This window comes from Rhyacophila brunnea, unplaced genomic scaffold, assembly GCF_057557595.1.
Source record: "Rhyacophila brunnea isolate RB1 unplaced genomic scaffold, BYU_Rbru_1.0 scaffold_23, whole genome shotgun sequence".
NCBI lineage: Eukaryota > Metazoa > Arthropoda > Insecta > Trichoptera > Rhyacophilidae > Rhyacophila > Rhyacophila brunnea.
The window spans coordinates 24,404,138-24,424,139 of NW_028232893.1; the positions used below are offsets into that span (position 1 = coordinate 24,404,138).

The following is a 20,002-nucleotide window of genomic DNA, read 5'->3' on the forward strand; positions in this document are numbered from 1 at the left end:
TTACGATCAATGGCTAAAATTGAAGAATTGAAGTTCGAATTGGTCGACCATCCACCGTATTCGCCAGATTTAGCCCCCAGTGACTTTTTCCTTTTCCCAAACTTAAAAAAATGGCTAAGTGGACAACGTTTTTTTTCAAATGAAGAAGTCATCGATCGGACAAATGCTTATTTTGAGGACCTTCCGAAAACTTATTTTTCTGACGGTTTAAAAAAAATTGAGAAACGTCTAACCAAGTGTATTGAGCTCCAAGGAGATTATGTTGAGAAATAAAAAAAAATACAAAAATAAAACCTGTTTTAATGCTTTTTTCTAAGGAATTATTGACCCACCCTCGTAGATAATATATTAGATTGGGGCAAGCGTAACAAACTAGAACTCAATATTGATAAATGTAATCTTTTGTCGTTTACCAGAGCCTCAAAAGTGTTGTTTTTCCAATACTCGATGCATGGCAGAGTTCTGTCACGAATATCATCTGTAAGGGATCTTGGCATTACGTTTGAGGGTAAACTGACATTTATTAGCCATATACCTAGTTACCATTTGTAACGAGGCGCTTAAAATGTTGGGCTTCGTCATGCGTACTTCCCCGGTCTTTTCGGATGTTACGGTATTAAAATTTTTATTTAATTCTTTAGTTCGAAGCAGACTTGAGAGTGGGTCTATTGTTTGGACACAGCATCAGTTGATGTATGGCTTTATGGTGGAGAGGGTTCAGAAGAAATTCTTGAGACTCCTTTATTTGGGGTTGTACGGATACTATCTGTGGCTTTATCCAACTGACTTTTTCTTAGGCATGCTTACATACTGCAGTTTGCAATTTAGAAGAAATCTTTATTTAGCTACGTATTTTTTTCAACTTATACGAGGTATAAATGAGAACTCTGCCATTCTGGGCAGTGTTGACCTGTGTCCCCCTGATAACTATCTTAGAAAAAGAGAACATCAGTTGTTTATTCTCCCAAGGCGCAGAACCAACCTGCCACTGGTAATGCCAATTGGGAGGGCGATAACTATGTTCAAAGAAATTGCTTCGGGTGTTGATATATTCCACCTACGTGAGGATGAGTATAGGTGGACGTTGTTTTATAAATTCTTAAAATAGGGTCTGCTTAACTCATCCGGTGTACTTCCTTGTACCTATCTAATTAATATTTTTGTATGTACATATTTCTACTGTTTAATAACATACTATCTATATCTTTTTTTATGTAAAACTTACTGTTTTATATTTCTTTGTTTCTAAATGTCATGTTGTGAACGTCTTAAACTTATAATTTGTAATGTCCACAATATGTTAAAAATAAATAAATTGAAAATTGAAAAAAAAATAGACAACATTGCGAGTCTACGATTTCAGATAGGTGGGTACATTTAAAAATACGCCTGACAACTTCCAAAACTCGCGAGTTTCTAGCAAATATATTTTGATAAATTTTAAACTATGTAAGACAAGTATGTTTCTAGCTATTTTTAAATATTACTTGCAAATCTGCACGTGCCATTGCTGTCCACCAAAGGCGTAACGTCCAAGGAGAACGGAAGTAAGCTAGACATCGCGAACCCGACAAAAAAAAATTCATGTTAAAACTTTTATAGTAATTAATACATTTTGTTTCCAACCAGTGAGCTGAATTTTTAAATGGAAATATTACATTTCCGTTATTACCAAGTTTAGGTAGCTATTTCTATAGATAAATAATGAACCACCTAGATTTGCCGCCCTTCGGGTAACTGCCGCCCACAAGCGACGCTCAATCTGCCTACCCCCACGGGACGTCACTGTATTCAGTTGTCACATAATATAACTTCATAGTTACCAATAATCACTTTTGCATGTGACATATGGATAGTATAACGGAGAAAGAAAATGTGCATGGGGCAAAGGGAGCAAAATCACAGCATTAACCAATGGATAAGGAGGCAAACAAAAGTACGCGATGTAATAGAGATTGCTAAACAGATAAAATGGCAAAGGGCTGGAAATATCGCCCGACTCGGTGGATGTATATGGCAGGAAATAACTAATAGCCGAGAAGTGTGGATGGAACTAGGGGAGGCCTTTATCCAGGAGTGCATTAACACCGGCTGATAATGATGATAATATAAGTTCATTGAGATTTTGAAAGGGAAAAATTAAACATTTTCTTCATTTCCTTGACCAACTTGCGACTTCGTCATATCATTTTATTCGTATTACATCATTCACGGCCTGGCGCAAGAGTAAGAGAAAGAAAATATGTGAATCCGCTTTGCTTTAAACTGAGGCGTATTCCTCTTACCGTTTTTTTGCATAGTTTGACGATGATGAAGCAAAACATATATTTTTTTACGATGAATGGGAAAATGAGTACCTAAGTATTTCTCTGTAATGCTGAAAGATAATAGTGTTGTTTTATTTCTAATGCCTTAATGTCCTCAGCCAAATATAACACGTTTGTTCAAATTGAAGAATGACAATGATAGAGTGTGGTAGATCACTGCCAGTTTAGATACTGGATAGTAGATCACAGCCTGCTTTAAGTTGGACATGCCTGGTATTGGGCATTGAATAGTACTTATAAGATGACCATCATGAATGAAAAAAAGTCAGCCAGGTTTTGTTTTACAAATAATATTTAAAATTCTGAATAATTTACATATTGCACAATAAACGTGTTGTACCTATGTAATTTCATGGTTATGTGTAAACATTGCGCGAGCATGTATGCTGATGAATAAACATGCACAACACTTGTCAGGATAGGTTTAAACCTCATGAGCAGCGTCGAACCACAAAAGCCGCTCGCCAATATTAACGAAATTCGATAAACGCTTCAGTCGGATGTATTATGTTGATCACGTTGTAATTAGGAACAGTGCTGGCGGTGACATTGGCCGGAATCTTATGGATATAGTTTCGTGTCCCGCCCGGCACTGTATTTTTTAAAGAATTTTTCTGATAGTTAGGTATATATCTGAAGCATGCCCCCCACATCCTGAAGCGGGTCTACAATCCAGAATCTTTAGCGGGCCCCTTACCTATCGCTAAGATTTAAGGCGCTCTGATGCTTTACATTGGCGTTTTCTAAATGGTGTTTGAAATCAAATAAAATTCAATGTATTTTTAGCGATTTTTTAACACATCAAATTGTGGGGTTGTCGAGTATCAACACAAGACGACTAAAAATTGCATCGCACATCCATATTATACTATTTAAAAATGCTAATAACGCCGATGTAAAATAGCGCCGCTGGCGACTTTTAATTATGAGCAAATTTAAGATGTTCGTTTATCTCATTTATCTGGTCGACCCGCCACGCTGGGCTCCTAGACTAGAGCCCTGTTAGCCCCTCCCCTCCTAGTGGGAGCCATGACCTGAAGTGTTTCTAAATTATGTTTAAGTATTAAATTAGATAACATAAGAACGAAATAAAGATGCCGTGTATATTATATAAAAAAAACAAGCGACAGCGTGAAATGACGCCTAAGCTCGAGCGTACGCAGTCCAGTGTTGGGTTTCCTTTGCATGACGTAATTCCGTCAGTTTTTCGTCCCTTTTCTGAGATTATTAAAGCACATTATTTTACAAAATATTTGCAGTATCACGGAGTGTATGTACGTCTACTTTAAACAGTGGCAAACAGAGTACTATAATAGGTAAATATAGATACATGTGTGTGGTAAACTCTGCGACGAGGTGAGAAACTAATAATTGAATTTAGAAACAAAATTAGTCGAAGGTTTGAATTTATAACCATACATTCGTGTATTAAAACGACACGATGTTTTTAATGGATGAATGTATTCGAAAATAAGTTGAAATGAAAACAATAATATGCCTACATATTGTTTATTTAGGTTACATTGATCAATTATTCGAATGATCCAAAGATGAAAGCTATATTGTGACGTCATCGGAGATGATTCGAGTGCCAAAAGATCGGTTATTCGATTTTTGAAAATAGATCGGAGATCGTTAGAAGCTGTTGCTAGGATTTATTTTAGTTTGTTCGAAAATTGAACAACAAAAAAATGTTTTATTTTCTTGCGTTCATTCATTCATTCGCAAAGTGACAGGTTGTGAATGAAAGAAATATACAGAAATATTGCGATAAAAACTCACACAAAATTACATCAGTCTAAAGATATAATATTTACATAATATACAGATAGAAGGAGGTTTTATTCAACACATTACATACAGTCAAAGTTGTTTTTAAAAATTATTAGCATGTGCAAGTACGTTACAACTAAAATTTGTAAAGATCCTGACGTCGGTAGGGAATCAGCGTACCTATCTATTATTATTAGAACCCTGATATTATAAAACCCTACTATAAAAGTAATATTATCGCAAATTGATAAACATTTTATTGGTATAGCTATTAAGTATGTAGTTAATACCGTCGTAATTCCGTTGTACATCCACGATGGCCGCGCGGCTTAAGCGTCGGCCTATAGCGTCGCGGGTCTCAGGTTCGAATCTTGGGTCTGGTAACTACACATATTGTCTTTCAATTGGTGTATGGACCTAATAGATTGATCATGTGGCTGACATCCATTTTTCGTAAAAACAAAATATGTTAATACAAACCCCTTCTCTATGGAAGCCCATATTATATGATCTTGTTAGGTTCGGACATGGTCGGAATTGAATATAATGCAGGTGGCTAAAGTATTAAAGTACGCTAGCTGGAATTCGATGGATAATGGTTCAAGTCCCGTTAATTGGCAATGTTTTTATTCATTTCTTTGTTCATGTTTAAGAATGTTACATTCTTTACTATCATTATTCATAAGGACAAGCGCATAATAATAGAGATAATAAAAATTTGGCTAGCGCCGGACGTCTGTCACGATTAAGTTGTAATGTCATTAACCTAAATTGATATAAACTATATTAATATATATAATATATTCTTTTTCATACTAAAACAGTAGTATAGTGAAATAGTAGTGTAGTGGTAGAAATAAAACAATCACAAACACTCATGATTTGAAAAAATCACGTATCTATATTGTGACCTCACCGGGAATATAATCCGGAGCCCGCGGATGAAAGGCAAACGCCTTACGCATTAGACTGCGAGAGCACAGAAACCACCTACCCGGAAAGTGAAAGACACGATTTGTCCCACTGCATGTATGTTTCTTAAGTTTTTCAAAAAAAAATTTTTTTTCAATGTCGACGTTTGTTGAAGTTGAATAATGACAATGCGAGAGTGTGGTAGATCATTGCAAGTTATGATACTAGACACTAGATCACAGAATACTTGAAGTTATATATGCCTGCTATAAATTATCACATAACATATTATGTGGGGGTCATGGTGTGGTGGATGAAGAGGTTGAAAATTGGTGGTTGCTCCGATGGATGGAGGAGCGAGTTTTATTTGCAGCGTAAACAGTCGATACACAGTAGTTATGTTACAATACTTATGATACTGTTCCGAGGTCCGAGTCTCCGTAGAATGAGATGTTGTGCGGAGCGATACAGGGACTGAGATACTAACAGACCGGGAACATATATTCGAGTGACATGTCCAATGAATTATGATCCGCATATCATTGACGTACTCACAATTAAAATAGTATATTGAAAATAATATTTAGGAAATAATTATCATTATAATTGAGTCAGTTATTTTGTATGGAGTTTGCATTATCAAATATAGCTGATTATGTGGAAAAATGGATATCGCGAAAATAATAATTGCAGTACGCTATTTACCGAGTTTGCCATAATTGGACACTACGGGAAATGGATGTTACAGAATTTGTTATTCCGGTAATATATTTAAAATCGCTGAGTTGTTTATCCTCATACATATATGGACGCCCCCTTACTTGTATATCATGATTATCACGATACTATATAAATAAATCTCTGCCGACTAGTCAGGTACAGCTATCACTTGCTTTATTGTGCGTAGTTTTAGAATTCACTTAGGGGTCGAGGATAACAACGGAGGACCGAGTGTCATGAATATGGAGAATTGATTTGCCAGGGCTTCGATTCCCGACCGGTTGGCTTACTTTTTTCAAAATAGTTTTTTCTATTGGTTGTGATATACTCTCTCAGTTAGTGTTTTTCTAAATTATATAATGTTCATTTAATATTTTATTATTATTTTGTGTATTTTGTATCAAAATAAGTACCCACTATAATAGTTAATCATCGAATGAGTATTGTGAAAACAATTATAATTGAAATGAGTTTTGCCAAGATATCTTTGATTTAGAACATTTTTCAAGGAACGCGTGGGCAGATGTAAAATAATTTATGAAAACCTTTACTCTCAACTCTACTAATCATACACATAAAGAGTTTACCAGGAGAGGTGAGCGGCGATTGAAAGTATATTATTTCATTATAGAGCACAGGCAGAACATTACAGTTTTAATAATTATTTTTGTAAATACTATAATGCTTTATATTTTGAAAAATGATTTGGAGGGCGTCCATTTCGACAGAATATGCATAATATATTATATTTATTTTTTTAATGCGTCAGGTGATAAAATCTAGTAAGTGCCACTTGACTTCCGAATTTATTCGACCTACTAGCTTCAACCGTGAATCCCCCTCGCACTTTTTTGGATACATTCTCATACCCAGACACTCCAGAGATGACGCCTACGTGTTAAATCCACACGTGATTATCGAATACGCGTGGCTTAAATGTTACAATTATTGGGATCATTAGTGTCCGTTTGTATCATCTGCGCTGTCTTGTCTTTTAGTTTGTTATAAAATACACTTATACCTAATGCCTCAGATGGTTAAACCTATTCACGCCACGGGTCTTCCACTGACCTCAATCAAGAGGTCGTGATCAAGGAGAAAAAGAAATGATATTCGTTTATCTTAATAATATGTAATTTTTCGTTCTTAGAGTCCCGGACCCGAAAACCCCTTCCTTTCTCGAATTTTCGAATCAAATTAAAAAAATAGTTGTAAATGAAAACGAGAGCAAAATAAATACTTAATGAAAATACAAAATATATGTAAATAATTACAAAATAAAAAGAACTTTTTATATACAACGTTTTTAAATTTACTGTTGAATCATATAAACTTGACAATTCTATGTATTAATAAAAACTTTTTTTTGTACTTGATAGAAATACTGAATAAATATAGAATACTGAAATTTCATATTGATTTCCATAGTAACGCACGTATATTTTAATAATTTAGTTGCTATGACCCCCTTAGCAACCAATAATAGTGTTTTACTTTTAACGATTTTTTTCCGAAACATACAAAATAGAATTAACTGAAAATGAATTGAATTCTGCTTAAAAAATGCTAAAAGTGCATGCAAATGCATTGTCGTCGTGTTCTGATATATCGTCTTTTAAGAAACAACACCGCGTATGTCCCCATTTGGCGGTTTTGAGTTTTGAATAACATTCGGTAGGTAAAAAAATCATACACCGTGTTCCTTCTATAGAAAATTTCTTTTTGAATGAAAAAATGTTTTTTTTAACTAAACACAAAAAAAATAAGTTAAAAGGTATCAATTTTTAATTTTTTGAGACGTTTTTTGTTTCCCCTGAAAATTTTAATGAATTGACTTCCGCGGTGTTGTTTCTTAAGCGACGATATTCTAAAAGTTTTAAATGTCTAGCTAGTCGGGAAGTTAGTTAAAAATCTTCAATCGTCCAATACAAATCTTGGACAAACAAAATAATTATACTGGACACATAAGAAAAAATCTGTACCGGACAAACAAGAATACGAGCTAATAAAAACGTGGTAAAATACGGTTTAGCATATAACTATTATAACGAGCATCTGACGATATAGGTTTAAAAAAATCCAAATTTTCATTTTATTTTAAAGGATCGCATTAAATAGGAATATAATTGAACAATAAAAATATGAATTATTTGAAAATCTTACCTGCATGTACAAAAAAACTTGTCAAACGACTAACTCAATATGAAATCAAAGTTATTATCAACAATACATACTTTTGGATAAAAGACTTCATATTGAAGTGCATTATGCTCGAGAGGGTTCAGAAGAAATTCTTGAGACTCCTTTACTTGAGGTTGTATGGATACTATTCATGGCTTTATCAAACTGGCTTTCTCTTAGGTATGCTTACATATTGCAGTCTGCAATTTAGAAGAGTGATCTTTATTTAGCTACGTATTTTTTTCGACTTATACAAGGTATAAATGAGAACTTTGCCATTCTGGGCAGTGTTGACATGTGTATCCTTGATAACTATCTTATAAATAGAGAGCATCAGTTGTTTATTCTACTAAGGTGCAGAGCCAACCTGCCACTGGTAATGCCAATTCGGAGAGCGATAACTATGATTAACTATGTGAACTCTGCCATTCTTGGTGGTGTTGGTTTGTGTGTCTCTGATAATTACCTTAGGAATCGAGGGCATCTGTTGTTTGTTCTCCTACGGTGCAGAAATAACGTGCCATTAGTAATGCCAATTGGGAGGGCAGTAACCATGTTTAATGAAATCGCTTCGGATATTGATATATTTCACTTATGTGAGGGTGAATTTAGGTGGACGTTGTTTTATAAGTTTTTAAGATAGGGTCTATCAAAGTTCTCTCTGTGTGCTTCCATCTACTTTTATTTTGTTACTTATTTTATTACTTATTCTCTGTATTTTTATTTTTAAAAATTATTAACACTTATTTTATGTCATGTCGTGGACGCTTTGAATTTATAATTTGTTATGCTCATTATATGTAAAATAAATAAATTTGATTTGATTTGATGTTCAACCGAATTGCTTCTGGTGTTGATATATTCCATTTGCGTGAGGTGAGTTTAGGTGACGCTATTTTATAAATTCTTAAAAAAGGTTCTTCTTAGCAAACTTATTTGAACCTCTTTATATGTATAATTGTATTTTCACTGCTTTTGTATGTTTATATTATGTTCTCTTTTAATATTTTTATTTATATCGCTTTTTTTTCTTTATTATAATGTTTAATGTCATGTTGTGAACGTCTTAAACCTAAAATTTGTAATGTCCACGATATGTTAAAAAAATAAATTGAAAAAAATATTTATCGTTCTTAGATATTCCGTATTGATTAGTTAAATTAAAATATAAATTGTCAGTAAATTTAATTACATAATATTATTATCAAGTGTAGTATTCCAATACTAGATGTATATATTAACACTACCGGAGCGATAAACTTCATTTGCAACCCAATGCTTACGGGCCCTTTTAATAAGCTGATGCTTTATTTTTTATCCTGTTATTAAAAAAAACTCATCACATTTAAGCTTAAACCAGAACTGTAATCGTAGGATTGTAACTAGCGTCATTAATATTTACTTAAGAGCATATTTCAGTGAAACGGCAAATAATTTTCAACTATAGGTGCGACAAAATTTCGGACTGGCTGCCAATCGGAGAGCGAAAGTCGAGCTGTGAACACGTCAATTTGTTTTGTGATGGCGTCGGGGGAATTAATTCTTAAATCGTGTAAAGATGACTAAAAAACGTTACCATTTACTTGAAAAATAAAACATGTCAATGAATATATTATTATTCTTACAAATAGAACAATAAACATAACACTAAATGGACGCATGTTGGATTTATATGACAAATTATGTTTTGTTCTGCAGGCGTCGTTTGCACAGTCTTCGCGTCGCGCAGTCACGATCGTTTTAGATCGTGCCCCAGCTGAAGTATAGCCTTAATATCAAGTCGTTTTGAAAATTTATTTCCATCGATTGTTTGAAATTATAAAAAAAGTAAAACGCCCCGAGCGTCTACAATATTAATATGATTTTTTGACAGACTCGCAAAATGTCGCAAAAAAGTATTGAGTTTCAATTTTTTAAATGATTTCATTCCGTTTTTATTTTGTAAAATAATTGCAAGATAAAAAGAACTTTTTATATACTTACAACGTTTTTAAATTTTCTGTTGAATCATATAAACTTGACTTGACAAGCTTAAACGATCAAAAAAAAATGTACTTGATAGAAATAATACTGAAATGTCATTTTGACATTCATATTGATTTCCATAGTAACACACGTATATATTATTAATAATTTAGTTGCTAGGACCACCCACTTAGCAACCAATAATAGTGGATTGGATTACGGATTTCTTCCGAAATAACTTTTCATACAAAGCAGAATTAACTGAAAATGAATTCAATTATATTTAAAGATGGCTAAAAGTATTAAAAAAAATGCATTGGCATCGTGTTCTGATATATTCTAAAAGTTTCAAATGTCTAGCTAGTCGGGAAGTTAGTTAACAATCGATTGCAAGATTTGTACAGGACAAATAAGAATACGACCTAATAAAAATGTTGTAAAAAATGATGTTCTATTGCAACTTTTGTATATTATGTGAATAGTGTGGGAGTTAAATTTTTCAAAATTACTTAGCTTAATACCTACGTACTGAGAGGGCATCTCTCGTTGGTTGTGTTGCGAAACACAGAAACTTCTTGAACGCGAGCCAAAACTTGATGGTTTTGGAGCAGTTAAAATTGATTTATTGACGTTGCGATTGAAATGCGTTCCGAAAGTTAAACAATTTGCGCCAAGTATTATAATATACACTACTAAAAGTTATTGCTTATCTTATACATCGAGCAATAAGACGTAAGTCAATGTTTGTGTATCGGCCATGAACTGTCAATATATCCTAACTCTCTTTTCACTATCCCAATATTGGATTTCCTCGGGCTCTATTTGTATGTATATGTAATATATACAATATATATATACAGTGAAATATATACACAGCGTGCAATAAAGGTGTTAGATAATTAATTAATTTAGAACGTAGTGAGTATTTCAGTATAGTAAACAAGGACTGACATGATAGAATTACATAACATTATATTGTTGTGGAACGGTGGGATCAATTTCATATAAACACATTTTATATTTAAACTGGCTTTATTAGAATATATTATATGGTAGATCAGCGATTTCCAAACTGGGAGGCGCGGAGTCTTGCAAAGGGAGCCGAATGTAGCCACAGGTTTGCAGTTTGCAAATGCATAGTTTATAAAACGGCCGCTAGTTATAAACCTAATAAAAAAAAAACAGTCCCATAAAAGGTTGTTTGCAACCTGTCTGAAAATATGGAGATTAATTTTATAATATCTTACTTCTATACTATTGTGAAGAGCGCTGCCTATTTCGTGAGAATGAAATAAAACGGTCAAATCATAATGTTGAAATTTGAGACAAATTTGTTTAGGAACGATAATTTTGTTGTTAAACTTATCTATTTGGTTGAAATTAAAAAAAAGAGCGAATAAATCAATGCATGGACCACTAATACATTCACTGATTTAAAAAGACAAAGTGAAGGCATTCATAAAAAATGGAGCTTTGGAAATCAAAAATACAAAAAAAAAGTTTGCCATGTTTCCACTTTTAAATTTCTGTGCGAGATATATTGAAGCAAACAAAAATCTATTTACTGAGTTCTTGGTTAGTTTGCTAATGCACTTTTATATTATTTTATTAACAGTAAAAAAAGTCGCCTGCGGGGTTGCTTCGTTTCACGACTATTAAGTATTTTAACAGTCGGAAGCCAACAGCGGTGGAGTGAGGTTGTACAACTTCGCTTGCGTATTCGGGACGCTATTCGCATGGTTACTCGCGAACGGTTATAAATACGGGATACAACAAAAATAATATTGTTTGTAAATGAATTTGACAATAAACTCAACATGTGTGGTCCCATGTGATTTTGACAATCAGTGCCAGTGCTTGAGAAAAAGTGAAAAATATTTATTGTTGCACGGATAGTGCACTTTGTGCGGGGAGTGCGTCAAACGCTGTGAAGCGAGGGGTTGTCCACACGGTGTTTTGTTCACACTGTTGCGCGAATTCCAAGACCGCGTGAACGGCAAAAGCAATAAAATGGAAAACACCACGATGGAAGTGAATGAAACCAAAAAAACGAAGAAGAAAAGAAACGATGATGAAGAGGAAGTGGTTGGAGAAAAAGAAGAAGAATGGCAGACGGTGACCTCTGGAAAAAAACCCAGAAGAGACTCTGGGGTCACTCCAAAGGGAAACCAAAACATCGTCATGATAGCGACGGGAAGTAAAATTCCATTAAAATTGAAAATAGCGCAGATGCTGCATAAGGCAGGAGTAAAAGTACAGAAAATTTACAATAAAAATTTAAAGACGTACATCCAAGTAGAAGACGAAAAAGAAGCAGATAAAGTGAAACAAGCTGGAGAACTCAAAGATCTCGGTTTTGTGACCAAAGAGAATGACTCCTGCTCTTATGGAGTAATAAGAAAAGTCGATATTGATATGGACCTCCAAGAACTGCAAATGGAAATCAAAAGTGATGCAAAAGTAATCAACCTTAAGAGGTTGACAAGAAAAGGTGATACAGGAGAGCTGACAAAGACCTCGTCAGTCAGTATTAAATTTGGGGAGAAAATATTGCCGAGAACAATTTACATATATGGAGTCTCTTTTGCTGTAGAACCGTATGTATTCAGGGTTATGCAATGCTACAAATGCTGGCGATATGGGCATATCGCGAACAACTGCGGACGTACAGTAGAAACGTGCCCTAAGTGTGGTGAAAACCACAAAACCTGCGAAAAAAATGAGGAAATTACGTGCATCAATTGCAAAGGTAACCACGCGGCAAACAGCCAAAAATGCCCAAAGTGGCAAGAGGAAAAGAATTGCAAAGAAGCAATGAAAAAAATGAACATACCTTTCAAGGAAGCAAAAAAAAATATGTTAAATAATAGCTATGCTGACATATTAAAACAAAAAAAAATCGTAGAAAGAGATGAAAGCGAAACAATTCAAAAAACTAAGGAAAACAAAAAGAAAGAAGAAGCGGTGGTAGAAGCTTCAGGCTCAACAATAATATCTACAGGTAGTAGCGTAAAGCCTACAAAAAATAAGAAAAATTCAAAGGGGAAGACAGAGGTTAACGCGATGGGAGAAATTATGAAAGTCTTGCTGAAAGGGGGAGACTGGCAGCAGATCATTAAACAACTAATAATTAAAGCAGTGGACTGGGTATGCAAACAATTCAAAGAAGGACACTTAAAGGAAATTCTACGGGAGGTTCTGGAGCAAAATGGATAGTAAAAAACAAATTAGGATTTTACAATGGAATGCCAGAAGTATGAAGCAAAAAAAAGGATGATATAGAACTCTACTTAATAAGACAAAAAATTTCAATAGCATTAATCTCAGAGACTTGGCTGAGGTCTGAATTAGACTATCTGAAATTCAATGATTACACGATGTATCGAAAATACAGAAGGGATGGATACGGAGGAGAGCGATTCTGGTGCATAAAACACTGGCGTCTAAAGAAGAAAGAAAGAAAGATGGAAGAGCTAGACAAAATAATTATAAAGCCATTTAACAGAATAGGAGTGAGGACCTGATCGAAGGATCCCCTTCTAGAAGAGAAGAGGCGATATGACAGCGAGTCGCAGTCAAAGCCTCGGTAAAATCACAAAAAAAAAAAAAAAAAAAAAAGTATTTTAAATATATGGTTGTGCGTTGCAATTGATGTGATAACTTCTTTTTCATTTTTGTATTAGTACATTGTTGACTATTTAAAAAGGTGTCCGTATTATTTAATGAAATAAAAGGAGGGAGGCGCCAAGATTACATTTTTTTTGAAAGGGAGGTGTAGTGACATAAAGTTTGGAAACCACTGTAGAAGATTATGTTTTAGACAATAACTTGTTAGCAGTCTTATTTGATACAGTGATTGAATGCAGTCGATGCGTCCTTATTTATGGCAAAGTTAAGACTGAATTGAAAAGCTATTTTGATTCTATATAAATTATGGACATTATAACAAAATATCCGTTAGAAAGAAATGTGGAACACGGAACTAAGGATGACTATCATATTGTTGCTCATTTGATGTTATCCCCGATGTTAATTTTCGTATCGTAGAAGATTGCTTGGTATGTAATGCATGACATGGTATATTCGGGACGCAGTTGAATAATACACAGTGTTGGTAATTTCATGGTTTTATATTGTAGAAATAAATTTTGGATAAATACGGCACTAATAAAGGACTATAACATTGGTTTAATGCTAATTGGAAGGTTTACAATATAATTTGAACTTAGGTAGAATGCTACGCAGATTTGCGCGCGTAAATTGACTACATTGTTGAAAGGCCAAAATGCAACTGTTTTAGGACGGTAGAGATGCAACTGTTTCCTTTTCCGTTTTTGCGTAGTTGTCTATGGTCTATCAATGACCATAGACAACTGATGAGGGTGAAAGAAGAAGCAGAATAACTTAATTTAAGAGAGATGACCTGTAGCCACTGAATATCCAACACGACGGAGAAGACACAAAGAGAAACAATATTATGATAAGGTAGGTACCAAACGACTACACTCTCGATACATTGGGAACCGATATTATACGTGTATTCTGCAGTGATTTCTCACGAAGTTTTTAATATAAACAATAGCGTCGCATAACAACAAAAAAATAATTACTCCAACAATAAAAATCAATAACGTCACCATTGAATGCAAAACTAATTATCTTAGACACGGAGAAAGTGTATTAACACGTTTTTTATAAAGCGTAAATCATGATATAACCATTGTAACCCACTGCAAACTAAATACTACATATAAAATAATTATTAATAATTAATTAATTGTTTGTCTCAATAAAAAAATCTGTGCTTAATAACTAATACCTAGTAGGTACCTAACTGACGAGTCAGTTGTTTTTATTTATTCTAACTCTATGAGCCTATTATTCTAATGTAGATGAGTATCTTATGTGTTATAAACATTTCACATAATATGTCAAAAAATATGAGAACGTATTGCAAACTTAATTAAATTTATTAGTTATATCGTATAATTGTTTCAACAAAGCGAAAATTTATCGAATACCGAGTATCTACGCAAACACGAAATATCAACGATTTATACTAGTTTGACATTATTTGTTGTAGTGTTGCAATACTTTTTTTATATATAAATAACCATGCCCTTGCTTTTTCATACAAGGTGGTTGCTAGGGTTAGTTGCATATTTTAGGAAATCCAATCCCGAGCCAAAATTCTGATCCCGGGATTTCGGGATTGCAATTTGACAATCCCAGGATTGGCATTTTTTCCATTGTTAATATAAATTTTTTATATTAACAAATAACATTGATAAAATCGGTCAAAAATAAATCTAGTATAATTTATACTATTTAAGACATTTATTGTTAATATTGTATACGTTCAATCTTGGAAATACATAAGTTTAATGGAATAAATAATAATGTAATAATATAAATAATAATGTGAATTTAATATGAGATTACTGTTTCTGATAGTAAAGACTTAATGAATGGGTTAGCGAGATTTAAAATAGTAAAGCAAATCATATTGTACTTATGGCCTTTCCGCTTCATACATCTAATTAGTCAGCCAAATATGAAACTGCCGTAAAACGTATGAGATCATGGTGGAATTACTATGTTAATACTGCTAAGCATTGTTTTTTTTCCAATATTTGTCATTTTATCCCGAAAGTTTCGGGATTATGTTTATCAATCCCGGAATTCATAAGTATCAAAAATAGTTCGGGATCCCGGGATTCGCATTGGTGTGTAGTTAATTATGTTCTTCCATTTATATATTTGATTTTCTTTATGGCCAGAATTAAATATTTTGTGTAGTCTTCTTGTGTTGTTTTGTTGTTTAGTATTTCGTAAGGTTTTTGGAGCTCAATTTCATGTTATGCTGCCTACATAGAGTCCTGATAGTCCATCGCTCCTTTTATAGTATTGGGAAATACTTTCAATTTAAATAGTATTAGGTATACTGTGTCCGCGATGTTTACATTTATTCAATTAAACCAACCAAAAAGAATTCATTATATTATTTAATGTTATTTAATAATTTATCAATGTTGTATTGTTAATCAATTAAAAAAATATTTAAAAAAAAGTAGGAAAATGTGAAATTTAAAAATAGTAGCACTATTAATCATAAAATGTTGCCATGTTATTTATTGTTTTACTAAAATGTCAATTATCCGTAGTGTTTATAATTAGGTAATTTTATACAACATCAAAATCTTCGCATCTTTGAACCTTACGCGAATATTATTATGTTTAAAATTTTTTATTAGCTCGTATTCTTGTTTGTCCGGTGGTTGTTTGTCCAGTACAAATCTTGTAATCGATTTTTAACTAACTTCCCGACTAGCTAGACATTCGAAACTTTTAGAATATATCAATGCATTCTTTTAATAATTTTAGCCATCTTTAAGCAGAATTGAATTCATTTTCAGTTAATTCTGTTTTGTATGGAAAGTTATTTTGGAAGAAAATCGTTAAAAGTAAAACATTATTATTGGTTGCTAAGGGGGTTCTAGTAACTAAATTATTAATATACACGTGCGTTACTATGGAAATCAATATGAAATGTCACAATGGCATTTCAGTATTCTAAATTTATTCATTTTTTCTTGTTTGTCCAAGATTTTTAACTAACTTCCCGACTAGCTAGACATTTGAAACATTTAGAATATATCAATGTATTCTTTTAATACTTTTGGCCATCTTTAAGCAGAATTGAATTCATTTTCAGTTAATTTTGTTTTGTATGTTTTGGAAAAAATACGTTAAAACTAATATTTACTACTCACTATTATTGGTTGCTAAGGGGGTTCTAGCAACTAAATTATTAATGTATACGTGCGTTACTATGGAAATCAATATGAAATGACAAAATGACATTTCAGTATTCTATATTTATTCAGTATTTATTTATTAATACATTGAATTGTCAAGTTTATATGATTCAACAGACAATTTAAAAGCGTGGTATATAAAAAGTACTTTTTATCTTGTAATTATTTATCATAATTTTGAATTTCAAAAACAGAATATTTTAGTTAATATAAATAATTCTGATTATTCGTCATAAATAAAAAGAATACAGCTAATATGTTTTCATAAAATTTATACACGTAGTTCTTAATTACAAATATTGTATTTGTATTTTTTTAAATTTCGAGAAAGTGTTATTATTATTGCATATGTATAATTACATAGATATACAACATCAATGTTCATTTCTACGACAAGAAATAGTGTAACTTAATGTTCATTTTTTAAAAGCAACATCATTATTTTTATGTGCCAATCTAAATTTTCACCACCGTCATTATAATGCCGAAAATACAATAATGATATACAGTTATTCGCGCAAAAAATAATCTAATATTACAGAGGTGGGTACTTCAGAATGAAAAATTGCCATTAACGCAGCATTATCACGCGTGGTGATTTGCTCCGGAGCACTATTAAAAATGATAAAACGTGTTTTCAGTGTAAACGTATCCAATATGGTCGCTTTAAGTGATCCGTGCAAAAGTAGCTCTCACCTAAAACATCATATTAAAGTGATTGATATCACGTAAAGTTATACGTCATTCTTAATCGAATTATAATATTACACGGGCCTATATTTCAGAAAAATCTTACAGAACAACGGGTAATAATTTGAGATGTATACACGGTCAAATTAGGTGGCACTCAGCAAAAAAAAATCAATAAATAATGTACATTAATGTTAAATTGTCTTCTGCTTTTATACATAGTGACACACTTTAGGCATATCGTTCATACCTTCAAGTAGGTTGCCCACTATCCAACATCAAAATTGAAGACCTTGACATAAAAACAACAAATGTCCACTTTTTTTAATTTTTATTTTATTACATTTCCCTGTTCCCTATGTATGATAACATACAACTGCGCAAAGATATATATAAAAAAGTCCCTCAAATCAGCTTTCAAAAATATGCAGCATTTCTAAAAACCACAATAATCCGGGATTTTTAAAAAATTAAAACAACAAAAACCTATATTTCTACACTTTTATCACCAGGCGGCGTTGATATACATTCCATAATAATAATTGTTAGCGTCTGAACTGTAAAATTATCTTTGATTCGTACAATCTCAGTTTTTTTTTATTAAGTTCCTTTACCATTGTTTTTTGGATTATCATGGATATGTTAATAATATATAAATACAGACATCTGAAACGCATCGAATTATAAAAATTAACAAAACCATGAAAACGATGATAAAAATCTCCACACACATATTTTCCATCAGAGGTCACACAATTTTACCAAATTGCAAAAGTCCAAAATACGTGTAAAAACAACAGCAAATGTCACAATATTTTTTTTTCTAAAATACCTATGTAACCGAAATTAATTTAACACTCATATAGTGCGTGTAGGCCCCTACATGATTCCTCATTGACAAATTAATTGATAATGCTTTGTACAACCAAGACATTATATTTTAACCCTCTCCTGAAAAATATGAGTTTTGTGACATTTTGTTGTTTTTATGCCAATGTCTTCAATTGGAAGTGGTCTACTGCACTCTTTAATTGTCATTCTTCAGCTTGACCAAACATATTATACCTATATGCTTGGCTGAGGAATAAGAACTCAACTCAGGATTAAGGTTTATTGTTATATGAGCTGGATCATATATTCAATCAAAAATACAATATACGGAAAAACATCTTTGAAATGATTTTAATTAATGAATATATTGTACCTAATAATAACAAGTTAAATAATGCATATTTGAAAATTTGAATATAGTTTAACAATAGGTATGTGAATTTAAAAAAAATAAGTAGTGGTAAATCAAAAGTTATTTGTAATCTTGAATGCTCTTTATCAAATTTATATCAAATCGACCTGCTAAAATATTTTAACAATAATAAGTTTTAGTTATTTTTGGGAAGGGGTTTTTAATTTATATTGAATTAAACATTTAAAAATCTGAAATAATCCCTGTCTGTTCTATTGTAATAAAAATAAGGTCACAATCTTTTATATTTATTTAAACATATGGACTTATTCCTTTCTTTAATAATTATGTTGGATCGATAATATGATAATATGATAATCGAATAATCCCCGTCTGTTCTATTGTAATAAAAATAAGGTCACAATCTTTTATATTTATTTAAAAATATTGACTTATTCCTTTCTTTAATAATTATGTTGGATCGATAATAACGATAATACTTCTGTAATTTGTATTTAATTGCATGTCATGTAATTCGATCATTACAAATTTCTTATATTTACTAACTAGACTTAATCATTAGCGCATTCTTTAGTTTTATATTTAACATATACCTGTCGCTCGCTATATAGGACTCAAGACTTACAAAATATCGGATGATAATATTATGGTAATTTATTATTACTTAAACTCTTAATAATGTAAGTAAACATTCAATATTACAAGATTTTTCAAAATTAAAAACTTCTAACCTGAATGGAGCATTGTTGGAAGAAAATTTGTCAGGATTTCCGGGGTAGAATCCTTGTCCTGGCCCACCAGCTCCAGGGAACCTCTCTCCTTGCGGGAATCTATTACCGCCTGGTCTAAACGGCGCTCCGCCTTCTTCAGGAAACCTTCCAGGACCCAACGGGAACCTTCCACCGTTCGGAGAAAATCCACCGTTGGGGATCCTATCAACTTCATTGGGGAAACGATTCCCATCAACGGGATATCTGTTATTTCCGGCGAAATTGTTCTCATTTCCGGGGAATCTGTTATTGTTGACTGGGAATCTGTCGCCTCTCGGTGGGAAACCCCCTGGATTTGGGTAGGCTGTGTTGTCAGTCGGGAAACGATTCGGGAACTGATTGTTTTGAGGGTATCTCTCGTTGTCGACGGGGTATCTTCCGCCTCCTGGTCCGTTGATATTTCCTCCTGGGTAGATGTTGGCGGCTGGGTTGTAAGGGCGGTTATAGTCCGGGGGTCCTGGCCTGAAATAGTCTGAATTTGCACCCTGCTCGTTGTCGAATCTGTCAGCGTTAGGGTCATCGGAGCTGTAAGGGTGGGGTAGGGTGTGTTAGTTGCTTTACAGTCATGCGGTTAATAGTCATTCTAACTACTTAGTTAATTAGGTATTACCTACCTACATAATTAATCTAACAATGATAATA

General features: G+C 32.9%; 2 protein-coding genes across 3 annotated transcripts in view; one reads left to right on the top strand and one right to left on the bottom strand.

Annotated features, from left to right (window-relative positions):
• LOC147069759 (uncharacterized) overlaps window positions 1-20,002 on the top strand; it is a 281,909-nt gene that overhangs the window by 44,987 nt on the left and 216,920 nt on the right. The gene's annotated exons all lie outside the window — the stretch shown is intronic.
• LOC147069760 (uncharacterized) overlaps window positions 1-20,002 on the bottom strand; it is a 190,794-nt gene that overhangs the window by 25,972 nt on the left and 144,820 nt on the right. Inside the window, exon 4 of one of the 2 annotated variants that reach the window (XM_085950271.1) lies at window positions 19,322-19,822. In XM_085950271.1, coding sequence (XP_085806397.1) covers window positions 19,322-19,822 — 501 coding nt within the window. Of the gene's footprint in view, window positions 1-19,321; window positions 19,886-20,002 lie in introns of both variants that reach the window. The other variant, XM_085950270.1, reaches the window with a different exon arrangement.